The sequence below is a fragment of the Myotis davidii genome, unplaced genomic scaffold (genome assembly GCF_000327345.1).
Source record: "Myotis davidii unplaced genomic scaffold, ASM32734v1 scaffold705, whole genome shotgun sequence".
Taxonomy (NCBI): domain Eukaryota; kingdom Metazoa; phylum Chordata; class Mammalia; order Chiroptera; family Vespertilionidae; genus Myotis; species Myotis davidii.
Window position 1 is genome coordinate 232608 of NW_006296405.1, and position 19401 is coordinate 252008.

The 19401-nt window shown below is 45.3% G+C and overlaps 1 protein-coding gene and 1 long non-coding RNA gene across 2 annotated transcripts in view; one reads left to right on the top strand and one right to left on the bottom strand.

The window, feature by feature from the left end:
• The window catches only part of LOC107184328, a 20711-nt gene extending 2948 nt beyond the window's left edge, over nt 1–17763 (top strand). Inside the window, exons 2-3 of the long non-coding RNA XR_001515139.1 lie at nt 3643–3646; nt 17753–17763. This is a non-coding gene — a long non-coding RNA (uncharacterized LOC107184328). The remainder of the gene's footprint in view (nt 1–3642; nt 3647–17752) is intronic.
• The window catches only part of CPA2 (carboxypeptidase A2), a 26146-nt gene extending 7181 nt beyond the window's left edge, over nt 1–18965 (bottom strand). The window contains exons 1-10 of the mRNA XM_006771370.2: nt 18882–18965; nt 16619–16700; nt 15817–15951; nt 13876–13971; nt 11903–12004; nt 9730–9828; nt 8282–8392; nt 7048–7138; nt 5358–5557; nt 3169–3253 (exon numbers count right to left, since the gene is read on the bottom strand). Of these exons, the coding sequence (XP_006771433.1) occupies nt 3169–3253; nt 5358–5557; nt 7048–7138; nt 8282–8392; nt 9730–9828; nt 11903–12004; nt 13876–13971; nt 15817–15951; nt 16619–16700; nt 18882–18946 (1066 nt within the window). The 5' untranslated portion in view covers nt 18947–18965. The remainder of the gene's footprint in view (nt 1–3168; nt 3254–5357; nt 5558–7047; nt 7139–8281; nt 8393–9729; nt 9829–11902; nt 12005–13875; nt 13972–15816; nt 15952–16618; nt 16701–18881) is intronic.
• Between the last annotated feature and the right edge of the window lie 436 nt (nt 18966–19401).

Consider the following 19401-nt stretch of genomic DNA (forward strand, 5'->3'; position numbering starts at 1 on the left):
ATCCACTCTTAACTTCTTGGTCCCACCTGCTTTCTGCCTATAAAAACCTTCCATTTGTACAACCACCAGAGTGCCCTTCTAGTTGCTAGATGGGATGCTGTCCAATTCATGAATCGCTTTAAAAAGCCAATTACATCTTCAAATTTACTCAGTTGAATTTTGTTTTTTAACACTAGCGATGAAAATCCAATGGTAAATATTCTGTCCTTGTAATATTTGGCCTTTCTGTGGCCTTTGTCATTGTTAAACACTGCCACCTCTCCAACAATGGCTCCTTCCCCGTTTCTGAAACACGGGTTGTCTGCCTCCTCTCTGCCCAGCTATGCGGTGTCTCTCTCCCTCACTGCTAACCTCTTCTGCCCGTCGCCTTGCTCCCCTCTTCCGCCCCGGGCTCTTCCCACTCCAAATGATCTTGCTCTCCTGTACCCACCCTCCTCTCTATGTCCACTAACCCCAAATCTCTGCAAAATCTCAGGGCCATGGAGCCCAGTACCTTCCGGACAGCCTCGAAAGTTCCAGAGCTCAATGCAGTACCTTTCCAAGCCTGCCCCTATTTCACCTTCGGGATGCCTCCCTCAGTTAATGGCACCATTCAATGTCCTTGGTGAGAAACTCTCACTGTCCAATAAATGGCAAAAACCTGTGGTTTTTACTTCCTAAATGCCTCTCTTCCATCCTCACTGCTCTGGTTGTGTGGTAGGCAGTTAGAGAGACATAGCAGAGCAAGGACGATGGGCAGGTACAGAAGGTCATCCATGTGGCCAGCCCCAGGTGCTTCACAACAGACAATCAATTCGAGGGTGAGGCCTCGCCCCCAGGGTGACTTTCCCTCCCCTACCACATCGCTGCTCTGGTCACTGCTGGTCGCTGGTCTTGCTGTTTGGACCCCCTGACCTCCCTAGAGATAACATCTAGGCCTAAGTTATATTTCAGCTCCAGGCCCAGATAAGCAACCAAACCAACCACGGCTGATGTCAGGACCAGCTGCATTGAATAATGACCCCCTGCCCTGTGCCTGCCAATCAGTCAGCGGAGATCACAACCCTGAAAGGACACACCTGGAAAACTGCTCACTATGCTTTTGAGATCTTCCCCTGCGACCTCCCCTAGTCTCCACCCTTAAACCCTTAGGACTGAGGACTCAGACGGCTCTCCCTTCCTAGAGCACACCCATGCCTCTCCCTTTGCATTTCCCTTTCCCTGCCCCATCTCTTCCCCTCCCTCCCTCCTCCCTCACCCTGCCCCAGGCACGTTACCATTAGCTTCCTCACTCCCAAGCTCCGTGCCCTTCCTTTACCTCCATAACTTGTTTTCTAAGCCCATCTTCTAGGAATTACTTCTTCTACCTCTGTGACTTACCCAATAAGTGTTCTCTTACAGTCTGCGTCCTGGCTGTGAATTCCTTCCTAGCCAAAACCCGAGTACCTAGGTAACTAAACCCAGATGTGGTCTGACTCCACCGGTCAGACACCCGGTGCTCTTTCAGCCCACAACAGTCGGGCCACCATCTCCCCCCCAAACTCTTCCTTCTCTTCCTGTGGGATGTTCCTACTTCCAGTCCATTATTACTTCATCCTCCACGCTGAAGCTAATCTGTTTTACCTAAATTAAAACACAATGCCTCGACACTCACTGACCTGCTGAAAACTCTCCAGGGCTTCCGGAATCCTTTAGGTTAAAACCCGAACTCCTTAACATGGTACACAAAACCCTGAACTCCCCACTCCCCTTCTTACACTTTCATTCCTGCAGCCCCAAACCTTGTAGTTCACAAAGCCCATCATAAAGTTTCATCCTTCCGTGCCTTGGCATGTGCTGTGAAGGAGCCAGAATGCCCCCCTCCTTTTCCCCTTCTCTAGGTCTCTGTTGATCAGTCTTCAAAACCCTGCCTTCTTGCCCAGCCGGCGTGGCTCAGTGGTTAAGCATTGACCTATGAACCAGGAGGTCACAGTTTGATTCCCGGTCAAGGCACCTGCCCCGGTTCCCGGCTCGATCCCCCGTGAGGGGCGTGCAGAAGGCAGCTGATCAATGATTCTCTCTCATCATTGACGTTTCTATCTCTCTCTCCCTCTCCCTCTCCCTTGCTCTCTGTAATCAATATATATATTTAAACCCTGCTTTCTTCCTGTATGAAGCCTTTCCTTACTCTTCCACTGTCAAATCCCTCCAACTTTCTAATACTTCTGCAGTATTTATAGCCTTCTATTTCACATATCATACCAAAGTTTACTGACTTCCTCTTTATCTTCCATATTAAACAGTGAGTTCTCTATGGGTTCATTATGTCTCCAGTACTTGGCATAATGATTAGCACTTAGTAGATGCTTAATAAAAGGGTGAACAGAGTGGGTACTTATAAGAGGCATTTGTTTCCAAAGGATCATGGACATAGGAACACTAGGGAACTCCTGGCCATTCAACCGTAAGGTCCTGAGTTTCTGGCTGTGTCCATAAGAAACTGGAGGGATGCCTTTGGGGGACCCAGAATCTGCATGAGAGTGCATTGGGATTTCCCATAGCAATGCAGTTGTTTCTTGTTTTTATCCCAATCTACTTTGGGAGAAAGAGTTTAGGAAGTCTGGCCAAGAAAGGTACAATTAATAACAGTGGCCCTAACCGGTTTGGCTCAATGGATAGAGCGTCGGCCTGTGGACTGAAAGGTCCCAGGTTCGATTCCGGCCAAGGGCATGTACCTTGGTTGTGGACACATCCCCAGTAGGAGGTGTGCAGGAGGCAGCTGATCGATGTTTTTCTCTCATCAATGCTTCTAACTCTCTATCCCTCTCCCTTCCTCTCTGTGAAAAATCAATAAAATATATTTTCTTTTAAATTTTAAAAAAATAAATAAAAGTGATGACTTAGGACCGGACCTCAATAAAGACCCATTTTCAGGCACAGATTCCAAAGGATGAGAGTGAGGTGTAAGGATCAGTACAAGCAGAACAGAGAGCACACAACTCCAGTATTGAGAAAGTTCTTTGTTCTAAATATCACATAGTAAATATCTCATGGAGGAGATCTAGCCTTGCTGAGGGAAACTGGATAAGGCTGGGTTTCATGCATGAAGGCGTATGAATTTCACATCAGGGCATTTAAAAGCTTTGGCCCCAAATCACATGGTGCCTGCTATCTTAGTGGATCATTTGTAAAAACACATTAGATACTTACAGATGACTGAGCAGATAGGTCCCACCTTGTACTTGGTGCCGTGCAGCTTTTGCAGCGATTGGGTCGCCTTTTGGGCCACTTGGTTCTACAGTGAGAGAAGCAAGGAAAGACGAATGGGTAACACTTGTCTCTTGGAAGAACAGATGCCCAATCGCAGAATGCAGAATGGGACAGTCAACTGGACTCCCTGGTTAATTGAGGATTAAGCACAACACCCTTTTTGTTTCAACCATTTTCGATGAGAAGTAAGCACAGTTCACTTTTGTTGGCTGTTAAACTATTGTATGATCGCTTCTCGGCCTTTTGGCTCAGATCAAGTGTAGTATATGTTCCTATCAGTTTAATAGCTGATACATCCTCTATTTTAAAAAAATACAAAATGAAGACCCCCTTCCCCCCGATTATTTGACCACCCAGACGCTTACATTAGTAATGACCAGGGTTATTAGTTTGCCACAAGCTCTCCCTGTTCAGGGCTGTGGATGGAAATAGGGTGGGAGGAAGGGGCTCAACAGAATGTGTACTGACCCCAGGATGTACCCAGAAAGTTGATATTTTTCCCGTCTCCCCCCACCCCCGCCCCCGGATCCTTACATTGGCTTATTTCCCCATGATTGTCTCTTTTTCCAAGAAGTAGAGCTCAGCAAAATATTTTCCATTATTTGAGGGTTTCAATTTTGACTGATTGAGGCTTTACTATCCTTGCTAGGGATAAGTGTAAGGTCTGAAACTTGGGTCCAGGAAAACAACTGTACAATCACCAGATGGGGGGAGCCTGGCCCAGCAGAATCCTCAGAGAGCCTGGGGGTTTCAGTTGTCAATAAGCCCAACATGAGTCAACCGTACGGCGCTACTGCCAATTAACTAACCCTCGGCCGCATAAGCAGGAGCGCGCAGCCTGGATGAGGGCAGTGTGGTCCCGCTCTGCGGTACTGCTTAACCCACCGCACAAGTTTGGCATTCACTTCTGGGAGCTACTCTTGAAAAACCCAGAAAAAACCCCAGCATGTTTGGAAAATAGCAACCTGAATGGTATGGAAACTTGGGATCCTATTATGAGTGCTTGAAAGAACTGGGGGTATTTAGCAGAGATAAGGAAAAACCTAGGAGAAACAGGTTACTGGTCTTCAAGTAATTAATGGATTTGCCTCTCAAAGAGAAATAAACTTGTTCCATGGAGCCAGACGATAAATCAGGGCTGGCAGGTGAAAACCATAAGGAGGTGGTTTGGCTCTCTATTGGGAAAAATGCAAACAATCAAATGTGCCCCAAAATGGAATAGGCTCCTTGAAGCCAGGAACCCAACTGGCAGAGATGTGAGCACCAGATTTGGACCATTTAAGGTGATATAGATCTACTAAAAATACCTTTTAGGTTCTTTTCAATCCTGACATTCTTTTTCCCCCAGTTCAACCCTGAGCGATAGATACACCTGAAACCTGCCCTATGGCGCTAAAATCCAACTGAGATGAAAGCTACACCTGAATTCGAATAATCTATGTCATTTCTGCCAGGAGCTATTGACAAGAATCTACTTGGAAATAAATCCACCAAAAGGTCACATCTCAAGGCTGATCTCTAGTATATGGGTTTCAAAATTCAAGCCTAAAAGCCAAATTGGAAATATTTGCACATTCTCTTCAGCTGGGGATAGTTCTTGCTCATTTGTAAGCAGCCCTCTGAGATGTCACCATCTAATATAAGGCTGCCACCAGTTTACCTATTCCTCAAACAGAAAAGATGATGGAAGATATCAAGTTAGGGAAGTGAGTGTTTAATGCCCAATATCATACATTAGAGTGCACCATAATGGCAGATCATGGAGCTGAAGGCACCAGGAAGGTATCAGGCAAGGAGCTGGAAGAGAGCATAGAGCATCTCTGATTCTAGGTCCAAGCGGTTATTTTCTAAGCAACAGAAAGCACATCCTGGGAGCTCATGTTCCAATCAGGGTCCTGCTCATCAAGATTAAGGCCATAATAATTTCATGAATTCTATTTCCAAAGGAAACTTAATTTAGGAAAGTCCACATCACAATCATCTCAGTGGTTGGACATATTATGTCTCATTCATCTTTATAACCTCTCACTAGTGCACTCCCATCTCAGTACCTAACTTTATGACTGAAACTGACTTGTCCACACAATGGATATTTGTGGTTGGGCTAAAATGACATTCCAGAAACTTACCAGCTCATCAAAGTCATCTAACTTGGTACATTTATAGCCATAGGGGAACATCAGCAGCTGGGAGTAGCTGTGGAGGGTAATGAAGGCCTTGACTTTTCCATGACTCTTGATGAAGTCCACTATGGATTTCACCTCAACTTCAGAGTTGGCACTGGGTCCATGGTATGAATCAGAGCAAGGACTCTTGCTGGCTCCAGGTCCTGATGTAAGAAACCCAAGAGAGAACAGTGAGCTGAACGGAGACACTGGGCGAAGGCAGTTTCCACGCATCACTAAGTCCCTCCCCTGGAAATCAGAGCAAGAATGTCAGTCAGGAAGCAAGTGGTTCTGTACATAGCTTTCTTCTTTAAAATGTGGTTCTATATGACAAAAAGAGCTATCAAATTAGCCCGTCTCCTCTCTGTGGGAGTTGTTGGAAGAAAAGCTAGATTTAATATTATAGATGGAATTCCTGCATTGGGTAGGAATCGAGCAAGTTCATTTTCTGGGATCCCTTCCAATTCTTCGAGTCCAAGAGTAGAAGATTCTATGCATCTGTACTTCTAAGTCACAAAGCCACAAATGCAAAGAACCTCTGTCATCTTTTCTACGGTGAGGAAATCACAACTACATCTGACAACAAGGACACCTTGGGCTTTGATTTTCTCAGCAACTAGAGTAACTCACGACCACTGAGTGGGTCCACTGTGGCCTGGCCAGGGCTATGACTGCTAGAGAAACGGATGGGATGGGTAGGAGCTGGGACTCCCCAGGGTCTCTAAGTGATATGGACAAAGGTAAATATAGCCTGTCACCCTTGTTTTAGGATTCTTTTACAAGAACAATAGTATTTTGGATCTGGTACTTTGATTTTTTTTTCCTTACACTAAAACACACACACACACACACTCTATTGTAAAATCGATGAATGAAGAAGTTGCTACTCATCCATATCCTATCACAATCCCCTAGTACGTTTTCTTTTGGTCCAATGAATCCCACTCATCTATTTGTCTTACAAATATTCCATGATTGCCTTCTATGTTCCAGACACTGTGCTAGGTGTTAGGAAAACTGCAGTGAAAGAGATAGTTTCTCACCTCACTGTTATCATACCTAATAAGGAAAAAAAAAACAAATTTCAATTCTGTGATAAAATATAAGGAGTTTTAACTGATGCCTGAAAGCATAAAGGAGCAGCCAACTAGACTGCCACTGAACTCCGCACAATTAGAGCTGCGAGTCAACAAAGCCAGAGCAGCACGCTAATATTTTCTCGCTTGAATCTATTTTGAAAATCAGTTTCTTAGTCTAATTTGGACTTTAGTTTTCTTTCTCGAAGCATCCATAGGTGATGTAATGCTTCTCTCCCTATATAGATCCTAACCCCCTCTAGTGGTTGGTTCGGGGCTTCCGGAGGCCTCCCGCCATTGCGCAGCGAGCGTCCTACTCGGAGAGCTCAGCAGCTGAGCCGGGCTTCAGCGTGTGGGAAAACCAGGATGTGAGACAAAATATATTAAACGCTGCTCAGAGCGCTGTGACAGCACGGCGAGCCTGCGAAGGGAATTTAGTTAAGTGTTTTCCAAATTGGTTTTTAAATGGCTTGAATCCTGAATGGGCTTAGCGGGCTGACAGTCCTGCAGAGCCAGGCAGAACGGCTAGTGGGCCAGACAAAGTCGGACCGTTCCTGGAGGCAAGTCCCCGCGCTCACCTCCAAAGCCTGCGTCCCAGTTCCGGTTAGGATCAACACCAACACAGCGGCTTCCAGACACTTTGGACCGGGTCTTTCGCCACATACGATTCTTTAAAATCCAACCAAAAGAGAAAAGGAAGGGGGTGGGATACGGTCATTCAGCCTGAGGAGCCGGTCTCTTTAGAATTCTGTTCATTTCCCTCCCTCCCTCCCGAAGGCCCCTGTGAAATGGCACGAATTCCCCGTGCACAGGGGTGTGGAGTAGTCCGCCCACGGAGTTCTGCTGGGGAATTTCAGTCCGTTTCACACAGAGAGAAGCAGACAGTCCCCCATCTCCTCAAATGAATACCGACCCGCCAAACCATGTTCCCTAGAACAGCAGCTCTATTCAATGTTAACAACAAACACAGAACAAAAAAAAGTGGGGAGAAAGCAAGAGTTCCATGGCAGAATCGTTTGGGAAAATATAGAACTAAATTGGCTGATTTACTTTAGAACTTCTAAGGGTTTTTTAATGCTCTAATTTTTTTTTTTTTTTTTTACACGAAGCTCCAAGAACTCGATATAGTGGGCGATAGTTCCCAAACTTCTCTGTGGAACTTTTATTCATAGGGTATCTCATAAGATGAGTACTAGTATTTGTACGAGTTCCTTTTGAAACCTCGTTGAAAAATGCTATCATAGCCAGATCTCTCCAAAAATAAATTTGAAGCTCTCACTCATTTTGAACATACGTGGGGTCACGGTTGCCACAATGGCGTTTTGTAATGAGATTTTTACAGGGGGGAAAAGAGAAAGAACGGCATAACTCCTTTTAGTAATACTCCAGAGATTCCTTCCACAGATTTTAAGTAAAATGTGAGATGTATTGTACTGCCTACCTAAATCCTACCACAAATCTAATTGTCAGCAGGTAACATCCGCCTCCACTTTTCTATCAATCCTGCCACAAAAACACAGAGATAATTGGAACAAATCTCCTAGGTGACTCACAGTGAACAATGAGCTCTAATAGCCCAGCCTAACAGCTGAAATGAGGCACTGACGGAGGCAGTATGTGAAGCCACCGTGGGCTGTAATAAGAAGTGATTATAAATTCCACTGCTTGCCTCAATGCAGGGCCACTACGGAGAGATTAGGCATTCTGTTTACAGTGAGTCAAGGGCAGAGAGATGACTTTTATTTTGTTTTTCAAAGTCCCTACACCTCTCCTTAGGTTCTTGTTTTGAGAGGAGAAAAAGTCCAAGCTTACTTTGGTTTGAGAGAACACATATCCATCGGGGTTTGTGACGGGCAGCAGGAAGATATCCATGGTGTCCAAGATGGAAGTGATGGATGGATCATTTCCATAATCAGAGGCAATCTGAGCAGAGGCAACAACATATATGTCAAGCTCACCCTTCCCTTTCACCGGGGAATACAGGATAGAATATTCCGGCAATGTGTTTTTTCCACACATGAACTAGATATCACTGCTGGTCAATGAAAAGTCTCACAAGACTTCATCCAATTTCCTGCAGTGTTAATGTGTTTCATATGCCAGCGTCTACACGTTTATTTCTGGTCAGAAGTATTTATATTAAATAAAAATCGGGTATTACTTATCCATTTTCTCTAAAAAGCAGTAGAATCCTTCCTATTAATTCTGGTGAGGCATTTTGCAATGGTAGGCAATGGTGGATGTGGCTTATAGGGATCTATGAATCCAAGAAATGTTTGCAGCTTACCTTAATCACCACACAGGGTAGCTTTCCAAAAGAACTCTCAACCAACATCAGATAACTTAAATATGCGGAGACTTTTCTAAAGATACTGAGAGGCAGTTAAATTCCATTTGGGGAATTAAATTTCTACTTGCAATCAATTGCAGTAGAGCTGAAGTTTCTGCTGGATTAAAATTTACTCATTTCCTGTGCTCAGCCATCCTAAAGCATTATTATTCAACTGTTAAATATCCATTTCATAATACCCTAAAGGTAACCGCATTTTAATTGAAGGGAAAAATGTATCAGTCAGTATGCACGTGGTTGCACATGCTTGAATGATCTGATGTGGATTGATTTCCTTTGCTCATGAATTAACATTCTGATTTATAGCGTGTCACTTTTGAATTACTTAGGAAATACCAGACGAGGTCACACCCAGCCTGGTGTCCTGACTCTAATTCCGAAGAACCTGTGGAAGGAGAGGTATTGCTACACCCTGACTTCAAAATCAGATTTGGAAAATTTTCAGAGCCACCAAAAACCCTGAACGAATTCCACTTTGGATCCTGTAGGTCAAAGTAAACTCTTCTAGGACCCGTTTATATTTCCCATCTGAGTCCCCTTTGTGGTTTCCTAGCTCTCTAGCACATCGTGCCCCAGCCCTGAGAATCCGAGGCAGCAAAGCAATTTTTCTCTTGTCTGTTTTTCGGCTGAAATCTGACTCCCCAGAGCCCTTCTTTTCTACCCTCTCCATCTCTTCTAGCTCGCTTTTCTTTTAGCAGGCACACAGCGGCCCACCGGAGGAAGAGGGCCCGGGTCCTGGCTGGGGCGATACCAGAAGAGGCTGAATGGCTCTGATTCCTGCCCGCGTGACAAGAGAAGCAGCGGGGCTGAGAGCTTCAGCCGTTAGGACCACGGGGATTGTTGTGTGGTTACGTGGGTCCTGATCCCAGAAAAATAATAATAATAATGGAAGAACGTTAGGCAGAATCACCTTATTTGCTGTCCACAGAGCAGTAGCTTGTGTTACCCACTCTCGGGCATGGATCCCGGCGTCCAGCCAGATGGCCGGCTTGTCTCCTCCGGTACTGAACTGCAAGAGAAGCGGGAAAGGGGGACGCTCCAGCGCTGCAGCCCCCGGCCCCTGTCTTTTACCCGGGCCTTGTCTGTCCCTCTTCCTGTATTTGACGTGATTGAGAGAGAAGGAGGAGGTGTAGACAGTGATGCATCAATTAACTCTTCTCACTTCATGTGATTTTTTGGGTCCCTTTCCTTTAACATAAGCTCAGGGCAGGCTAAGGACAGCAAAGACTTTTTCCTTTTTCGTGTTTGTGAAAAATCATTGCAGATAATGTAATGACATGAAAATATGTTCATTGTATGTTGCAAATTTTTTTTAAAAAGGTTACAAAATAGTGTGATGCCATTTTTATTTTTTTTTAAAAGGCCAGTTCGTGTGTATGTGTGTATATGTACACATACAAACATATGAGATAAAGGGAGAGGGAGAGAAAAATGGAAGGATATGGAGCATCTAATAGCTATCATTCCATACTTGTGGAATTAGAAATATAGCGATGTTCCCCCCCCCCCTTTATTTTTCTTTTTGTTTCTCTTCCAATTTTATGCAATGATTGTATCATTTTTGTAATAAAAGTGTTCATGATAACCTTTTGAGTCCTTCATAAAAACAGGATGGCAGGCTCTGAGGTGCGTCCCAGAGTTTAAATTTTATGATCTAAGTGGCTCAGTTTTATTGGGAGCAGTGGTTTTGCCAACTGGATCAGCAAATGGGGAGGAAAACATTATTTTTGCACCATCAATTTCTATGTCTGCGCAGCACTCTAAACATAGCAGATACGGTAAATGAGAAATGCAAATCCTTGCTAAAAATTATATTTCACGGGTTTTGAGAGTTTTCTTTCAAGTGTTCCCTGCCTTTCCCTCCCAAGAACTCAAATGTTAAAAGCAGGGTAGTTAAAAAAACACACACACATTCTCAACCACGAACCGCCCTGGAGAAGGGAAGCCAGGAAAAGCCGGGGGATGGGGTGCAGTAGGGAGGGGGGTGCGGGGGCTGCGGTTTCCTGACCCAGCAGCAGGAGAAACAGGCAAGAGGAAAAATTTTAAAAGAAGGTAGTGAGTATTAGCAAATGTGACCTAGTCCAGTGTCAATAAAGTAGGCAAACCACTCCTCTCGGGCCTGCTTTGAGAAAAGCAGTCTGGTGAAACCCATCTGTCCCGAGTCGGTTGGTTCTCAGCCATAACGTTTCCAAATTTAGCACTGAGTTGTGACATTCATTCTCTCTCTTTCTCTCTCTCTCTCTCTCTCTCTCTCTCTCAACAAACTCTTTCTAGGAAATCTGGGGAAATAATTTTCACTCTTTTTCAGGGCGAGGTGAAAAAACGTGAAATTTCCTCACTAAGTCTGTTAGAGGTTTCAGGTTGGAATACTTTTTAAAAATGCCTGTTTCGGGACCTTTGCCTTTGCGATCTGGTTGCCTGTCATCCTTTCGCACACAGCGGGAACTCCTTTTTTGTTTGTTTTTTTAATGCGGGAACTCTTCTTTTTAAATGTAGCTCTGGCTTGGGCGCCTTTTCTTTCTTTTTTTTTTTTTTTTTTTGTATGGGATGCTCTTGATTTGACCATCTATTTTGAATGATAGCCTTGCTGGATATAGTAATCTTGGTTTCAGATCCTTGCTTTCCATTACCTTGAATACTTCATAGGGGGGGAGAGAAACACCGCACAGAACTGCTAGCTTGATTAAATACAGAATGTCTCACCTATTCTCCCCGCCCCGGGTCCTGCACCTCCCCCATCCTCTCCAGACTCTGGGGCCCGCACCACCGCCCCCTCCCTCGGTTGCTATTGGCGCCTGGGCCTCCGGGCCCCTGCAAGTGGATTTATCAAGATGAGAGAGAGCGTTAATTCACTCCTGCAGACCTGCGTCAGTTTGCGCAGGACAGAGAAAAGGGAAGAGAAAGGGGGGACAGGCGTGGGCGGGAATGGGGAGGTGGATACTCAAAACCGGCAAGGACCGGTTGGAGGGCAGGCGGGGCGGAGGGAGGCTCCCGGGCAGCGCGGGAACGACGGCCGGCTGGGAGCCGCGGGTTCGAGCCTGGGGAGGAGACACACACCCCCCCGCCCCCCTGCATCTGTGTACCTTGAGCACGTTCATGGGCCGTTTTTCGAAAGAATGGCCAATAGTCACTTTGCTCACTAGTCCCGGGTGCTCGGCCACGAGGTTGTCCATTGCTTGGGAAATCTGAAATGTTTAAGATGAATAAATAGCCATTTGCAAGTGAATAATCTGATGCATCTATCAGCGGCTTTTCTCTCTCCCCCATTCTCATTCCCCCAGGACAAAGTGGACAGGGCAGCGGGCAGATGCCGCTGGATGGGAACGTTTGCATCCGAGCTGAGGGAGGGGCGCTGGGCATCTGCAGGGCTGGGTCGGGCTGAGAGAGGGGCGCTGGGCATCTGCAGGGCTGGGTCGGGCTGAGAGAGGGGCGCTGGGCATCTGCAGGGCTGGGGCCGGGGAGCCATTTTGCGGCTGCGGCGCCGGCTTTTTTTCTGTTTTGTGCTTAAAACAAAATGGCCCTTTCCAGGCTTGCCTGTGGCTTGCCTCGCCGGGCCCTGCAGTGCAGCTTCCCCAGGCGGAAGGCTGCTCCCCCTTCCCCGCGGAGGAACACAAATGGTAGTGGCACCAAGAAATAAAAAGGTGGATTTAGAGGCGAGGCGAGCATTACGCAACGCAGCAGGGCTCGGTCAGGCCGCAGATGCGCTGGTCGCAGCGCCCTCGCCTCCTGTTTGCGGCGCTGATTGAAATTCTGTGCAGCGGGCGCCCACGCTGCGTCCCCGGCCGGGCTGAGGCGGGCCTGGGCGCGTCTGCAGAAGGAGCAGCAGGAAAGCAGCTCCTCCAGCTGCGGCCAGCATTTGCGCCCCGTAGGACAGACCCCAGTCTGCGAGGCCCGCAAAGGAGAGTGGCACTCCCTCTCCTCCCTCCCTGTATCGATCCATAATCCCTTATCTGACACCCTTAGGGGCCACACACATTTGCAAATGAAGGGGTTTTGGTGGTGGCGGGGGAGAGCGGTAGGAAGGTGGGAAGCCTGCATTGTATATGATACACGTGGCATCGCTCCATATTCAAATGCACTGATATTTCTGGCTTTGACACAAATGAGTAGCAAGTCAGTTCGGGTCAGATTTTGCCCCCAAATGGGTTTAGGTCACGTTTTGCTACTAAGTAAATTGGGGGGGTGGGGTGGGGGGGGCTTTGTTTTCTGAGTTCTTTGCAATTTGTAATTCCTGATTTGGGGAGTCAGTACCTACAAGATACCTCCTCTCTGGCTCTATCCTACTCCCCCACCTCTCCCCTTACCCGCATCTCCTCATCCCCTTCCCTCCATCCCTCACCCCCAAATCAGTCCGTGCAAACAGACCCGAGAAAAGCTCTGTCGCAGAGACAAGACCACACTGTCCAGGTGCCGGGTGTCAGTGTGTGGCTGGGGGTGGGGTGCCCGATTTTCATTAATGTTGATATATATTTTCTGTGATATATATGCTTCATGATTTTTCTGTCTTTCAATAACTTAAATTTTCTTCCATATAAATCATATCCTATATAATAAAAGGCTAATATGCAAATCAACAGAACAGCAGAAGTCACTCCCGCAAACTCGGGAAAGAAGCGGGGACTGCCGCTGTGAGGTAGGGAGCTGTGGGCAGCTTGGGAGACCCTGCCTCGGCTGGAAGTCAGAGGTGTCGAGGTGTCCCCTGATTCTATCATCAGTGACGGCGTGAGGCACAGCTCTCACATGGCTTGGTAGGCAGCGCGGGCTAGAAATCAGCAAGGGGCCGCGAGCAGAGAGGAGCCTGGCGGGCTGTTTGCTCACTTAAGACACTCCTGGATGCTTCAAAAATAGTGGGGTGGCGGCTGAGATGGGCAGGGTGGGCTTCGGGTTCTGCCCTAAGGCAAGGGACACTTACTACTGGCTGTGAAATTCTAGGGAAACGTGGGAAAGTTAGGACATAGGAGAATCATTTCCATTAAATCAACCAAGCAGACGTCTTGGTTTTGTTATCTGAGGAAAGAATGGCCCATTTCTCAGATGTTCGTTTTGAGACACCTACCTCTTCCAAGGTATGATAAGCTGCAAAGTTGAAGTTACCATTCCGTTCCCTTCTCTGGTTGAATAACATTTCTTCATCCTCTTGGTCCAGCAGAACCTAAGACAAATCAGTTTTACCTCTGCTTACTTTACAGCAGTGCATGTGCAGCTACAATTGAAGGAAATGAAACACTCCAGTCCCCAGTCCCAAGCTTTGCCTGTCCCATAGGCTCCCTTATTCTGGCAGCGCCCTGAAAGTGGACGGGGCATTCATGGGGCTCCTGGCCAGCCAGATGCTGCCCATATAGCATGACAGTCAGTCCTGTGGTTGTCTTAGAGTTCATCCCACCTCTCTGGGAACCCCGGGAGAATAGATGTATGTATGAACAAAACCAACTCCATCTCTGTGTCCCGGATTTCATTTCTTTTTTCTTTCTTTTTTTTAAGTTTCAAGCTGTGACCTTTGACCAACTTCACAGTCCTTAGCAAGCATATCAAAGCTTTCTAATTGATGATTACCTGAGTTCCTTAAAATATAGCCATGATTATTTTTTTTGTTAGAAACATCTGAATGGCGTGACAACCGAGATGAATATCAAACTGGCAACAGTCTCGATTATAAACAATTATCTCTCACAGCTGTTTCAACCTTTTTCACATTCTGGCCCACATAAACTAATCACTAAAATTCTGCGACACACCGAAGAATATACTTTGTGTCGATCTGACTAAAATAGGCATAATTTTGATGCATTGACACTAGGCGGCTATTGTGTTGGCTGTTGTTCATTGTTTTGTTTGACAATCTAAGGGAAAAGAGGTCAGTGCCCCTGACTAAATACACAGGTATTGCATGTTTTAAGAAGTCCTGCTGCACATCGGTTGAAAATCACCGATCTAACACCAACCATTAGGAGGTATGGCCCCTGGAGCTACTACATTCTTTGCCCCTTTGTCCTGCCAATCATTAGTACCCAAATTATCCTATTAAAAAGGACACACACATAAAGTACAGTAACAGGCTTGGTAGCAAAGAATAATTGGTACAAAACTGCTAGGCCATCCGTCTGTCTGCTCTGGCCCAATATTCCCAAAAGTAAATTACCCTCTAAGTTCTGTTACAGTCAATGGAGTTGACTGCTTCGTCTTTGGTTCACAGAGCCTAACCTCCAATTAAAAACTAGATGAGAGAAAAGGAAAAGAAAAAAAATAATAAAATAAAAACTGGCCCAGCTGGATTGACTCAGTGGTTGAGCATCGACCTATAAACCAGAAGGGCACAGTTAGATTCCCAGTCAGGGCACATGCCTGAGTTGCAGGCTCAGTCCCCAGTGTGGGGCATGCAGGAGGCAGCCGATAGATGATTCTCTCTCTCCCCCTCCCCCCCCCCATTCCTCTCTGAAATCAATAAAAACATTTTTTTAAAAAACTAGACAAATGCCGAAACCGGTTTGGCTCAGTGGATAGAGCGTCAGCTTGCGGACTGAAAGGTCCCAGGTTCAATTCCGGTCAAGGGCATGTACCTGGATTGCGGGCATATCCCCAGTAGGAGATGTACAGGAGGCAGCTGATCGATGTTTCTCTCTCATCGATGTTTCTAACTCTCTATCTCTCTCCTTTCCTCTCTGTAAAAAATCAATAAAATATATTTTTAAAAAAAACTAGACGAATAACATCTTACTTTTCCCTACTTTGACCAGTATCCATCAGTTTGCCTTTATATTTTATGCCAGAAACTCTCTTTTGCCCTTACCCTTAAGTTTTTGATTACCATACCCAATTTGTGTCAAAAGTAGAAGAGAGAATGACACTGCCTCCCTTCCCACTCTGCAGGGGTGGCCCAGACCGCAGGAAGGCACCCACGGGTCCCTTTGCTGGCAGAGAACCCAAAGATAAAGGAGGATGGTCCTTCAGGTCAAGTGGATCAGCAGGCCTCTGGAAGGATGGTCTCTGGGATAATTACCTGAACGTCATCAATCATGATGGAATATGCAATGTCCTGGGACTCCAAGAAAATTTTGACTGCCTGGACACTGACAAAGGGAACTCGGACATGGGCTGTCTCTCCTGGGATGGTGGGTAATTTCCAGAAATCAAGCTGAAAGGGATAAAAGACCAAGGCAGTGAGTGGGGAATTCCAGGGAAAATGACAGCTCAGCACTGATGGATTTCAAGAAATCAATTCATATCTACTTTATCTCAAACCCACAAGACTGGAATCCTTGTAAAATCACTATGATAATGCGAGAAGGGTTTTTAAATAGCCAAGCATCCGCATATGAGCTATAACCCCCCCACACACACTTCCCATGGCTAGATATTAAAATGTGCAGAAGGAACAGATTATTTAAAACTAAAAGACAGTTTTTTTTAACAGTTGACATTTAAGGGATCTAATTCATTTTATAACAGAATGTTAAGACTATGCATCATTTTAGGAGGTAAATAGTGCGTTAAAGGTTTTCAAAATTTTTCAAAGTAACTGCAAGCTCTCTTTTGATCCTTACAGTAAACCTGTGAGATAGAAGAATGGTTTGCTTATTCTCATTATACGGAATGGGAAAACGAGACACAGAAAACATGGGTGGCTTGCCCAGTGTCACAGAGCTGGGACAAGAGCCCAGGTTTTCTGCACCCCAGCTTCATGAGTTCCCATTCCACGCTGTCAGAGAAGATTAGATGCAGCCCAAAGTAAGAGATCTCAACCATCGTGTCTAACTGTGGAGGAGTCTCTAGGAAACAGAAACCCACTCTAGGACAGATACCTGAAGATGTTCTTCAGCCTCCAGCTCCAGCAGATTTTTTATTTGTTCTTCATTCCTTGGTATGATCTCAAGAACTTGATCTCTAAAGGGTAGTAACCACAGATATGACCTTAAAAGCAAAACCTGGACATGGTTTCCTGTTGCTTTCTGCTCCCGTTAGTCTCCACGTGCCAGGAGGTTAATGCAGCAGTTAATAATCTTTTTGACAATCAAGAAACTGATGAACAGCATACTGACCCACATCCCCAGAATGAGCAGTTGATAGAATGGCTTTACTTCCCCCGAGGGTATGTTATCTAAATAATAATTAAGAGGTGTACCTACTCCTAGCAGGAAGCTTGACATTAAAGTTACCTTTCTTGTAGCTAATGATTATTCTCAAATAGCACCTGCTGCGCATAAAGAATTGGCTTTTAAAACTTGTCTGTTCCTGTTTTTCAGATGCAAGTGGGGGAAAAAAGTAGAATAATTAGTTTGGTGCTTGTAAGAGGAATTGAATTCATATCTGGGTAGATCTAGTATGGTTTGTTTGGGGGTTTTTGCTGTGGTTCATTGAAATGTATCAGCGTTCCATCTCCAAGCACCGTTTACGTAGCCCACACTTGAGACATGACTAGGGACAATTGGGACTCAGGAAAGTCATGATGTGCCTCTCTCTCCACACAAACACATATGTACATAATGGTGAACAAAGGATATCAAGGACAATTTGGCAGGAAAAAGAAGTTGCAAAACAAGCAAACACATATCTTTAGAAAAAAAATTGGGTAGCAGAGCTGGATTTTTGTCACCCTTGGTGACAGATGTTTCTCCTCAATCCCTTTCTCCAAGCAGGCTGACTTCCGGTGTCACTACCCTGCCCATTTGTACAGTGAGGAAGGGATTGGTACAAAGAGCATACACAGGGATAAGGATGTAGGCCTTCAGAAACCAAGCACCATGCAATTCCCAATGAACTCGAGTGGAAGATATGTGATAGAATGAGATCTTCAAGGCTCTCCTGTCTTCAAGTGGCCACCTGCCACAGTGGTCGGAAAATTCTTTCATTTGAGTCTCATTCCTTTTGATGAATGCATAGATTCCCAGGAGTCCTGCTTTAAAATGGAAAGGCACTGGGAAAAGTAATACATTAAGCTAATATTTCCTGGTGTGCGTGCTAAGGAATAGTAGCCATTTGAGTTACTCAGCACTTTAAAAAAAAAAAAAAGTGAAGCAGAGTTTCATGATCAAAAATATTGGGTAGATGCTGCAACCCAGATCCCTGCTCATAGATTTACAGAGCATGCTAATTTAGTAAAAGAACCTAGAAATCCTATAGTTTATTTAACCTGCTTATTCCAAAGTTTATTTGACCACCCACTTTTGAGGGCCAAATTTATTTGTCCACTTTGTTAGTTCCCTGGAATACTCTTCAAGAAATGCTGGCTAGCCCTAGCCGTTTGGTTCAGCGGTTAGAGCGTTGCCCTGCAGACTGAAGAGTCATGGATTCGATTCCCATCAAGGGCAATCTCTGGCCTTTATTAGGGCACATGTGGGAGGCAACCAATCGATGTGTCTCTTTCACATTGATGTTTCTCTCCCCCCACCCTCTGCCCCCAGCCTTACACTCTCTCTAAAAAAAAAAATCAATGGAAAAATATCCTCTGGTTGTGGATGAACAAAAACAACAACAATAACAAAACAAAAAAAAAGAAATGCTGCCTAAAGCCTTTCATAGAATCTTGGAGCCAAAGTATTTTGGAGCAAAGATGAATCTTACAACGCCATGAGAGTTGGATTTGGATTGGTCTTCCCACCTCATGAGGTTCCACTACCCGGGCACTAGATCTGCAGACAGGGAAGACAAGGGCTGACATGGAGGATGAACCCAAGGAAGGTAGGGAGAAGGAGGTGGGAGGATAACCTATCACTTACTGAGGTGGCACTGAGATAAATGGCCAGACAGCTTTATTTTCAGTCATGCCTGTCACCTCTACATCCTGATCATCAGAGGGGAAAATGAGTAAGGACTGAGAGAAATAAGGTATATGTATTCGGTTTTCAGTTTTGTTGTTTTATTTAAATGTCATTCATATCTCTCTCTCTCTCTCTCTCTCTCTCTCCTCTCTCTCTTTTCTATTAATCCCACTATCTCCTCTCCAAATCTAAGAGAACCCTCTGAAAATGCTGAATACCTACATCCATGATTCTGCCACAATCCAGTGAGAGCCTCTGTGCATCAAAGTGAGCAAAATTCAGACAGGTATCAGAAAGCATAACTTACCCCACAAATGTTTCTCGACAGTAGATATGCCCCAGAAGGGCACCAAACAACAGGATCCACCTCATTGTCAAGGGTTCTCCTAGAGTCCAGAATGCAGTGTCAGTCCTGAAGTTATTTATAGGGACCGTGACTGAGGCTGACCTATCGTCAGTCTAAGAACTCAGGTGAATTCCCACCTGGTAAAATTCCCACCTGCAGGTCAAATTCTCAAGGTTGTAGACCCACCTGTGTGATATCTGCCATTCGTACATTTTCCATTCCTACAATGAGATAACAAACTTTAATGGAAAGAGCATACCAAGGGCAAATTACGTATTTATGATTTTGAACATAAAGTGCCACTAGCTCTACTCAGTGACAGAAGCCAGATTAATAGACCTAGAGGTTAAAGTCCATTCTGGGTCTCTGACAAAAAAAAAAGGACACAGCATTTATAGCAATTATTTGGGCATCCTGTCTATCACATTGCATTAGTTTGCTCATTTGTTTGTTTTTATAATGTTTACCCTTAAACACTGCA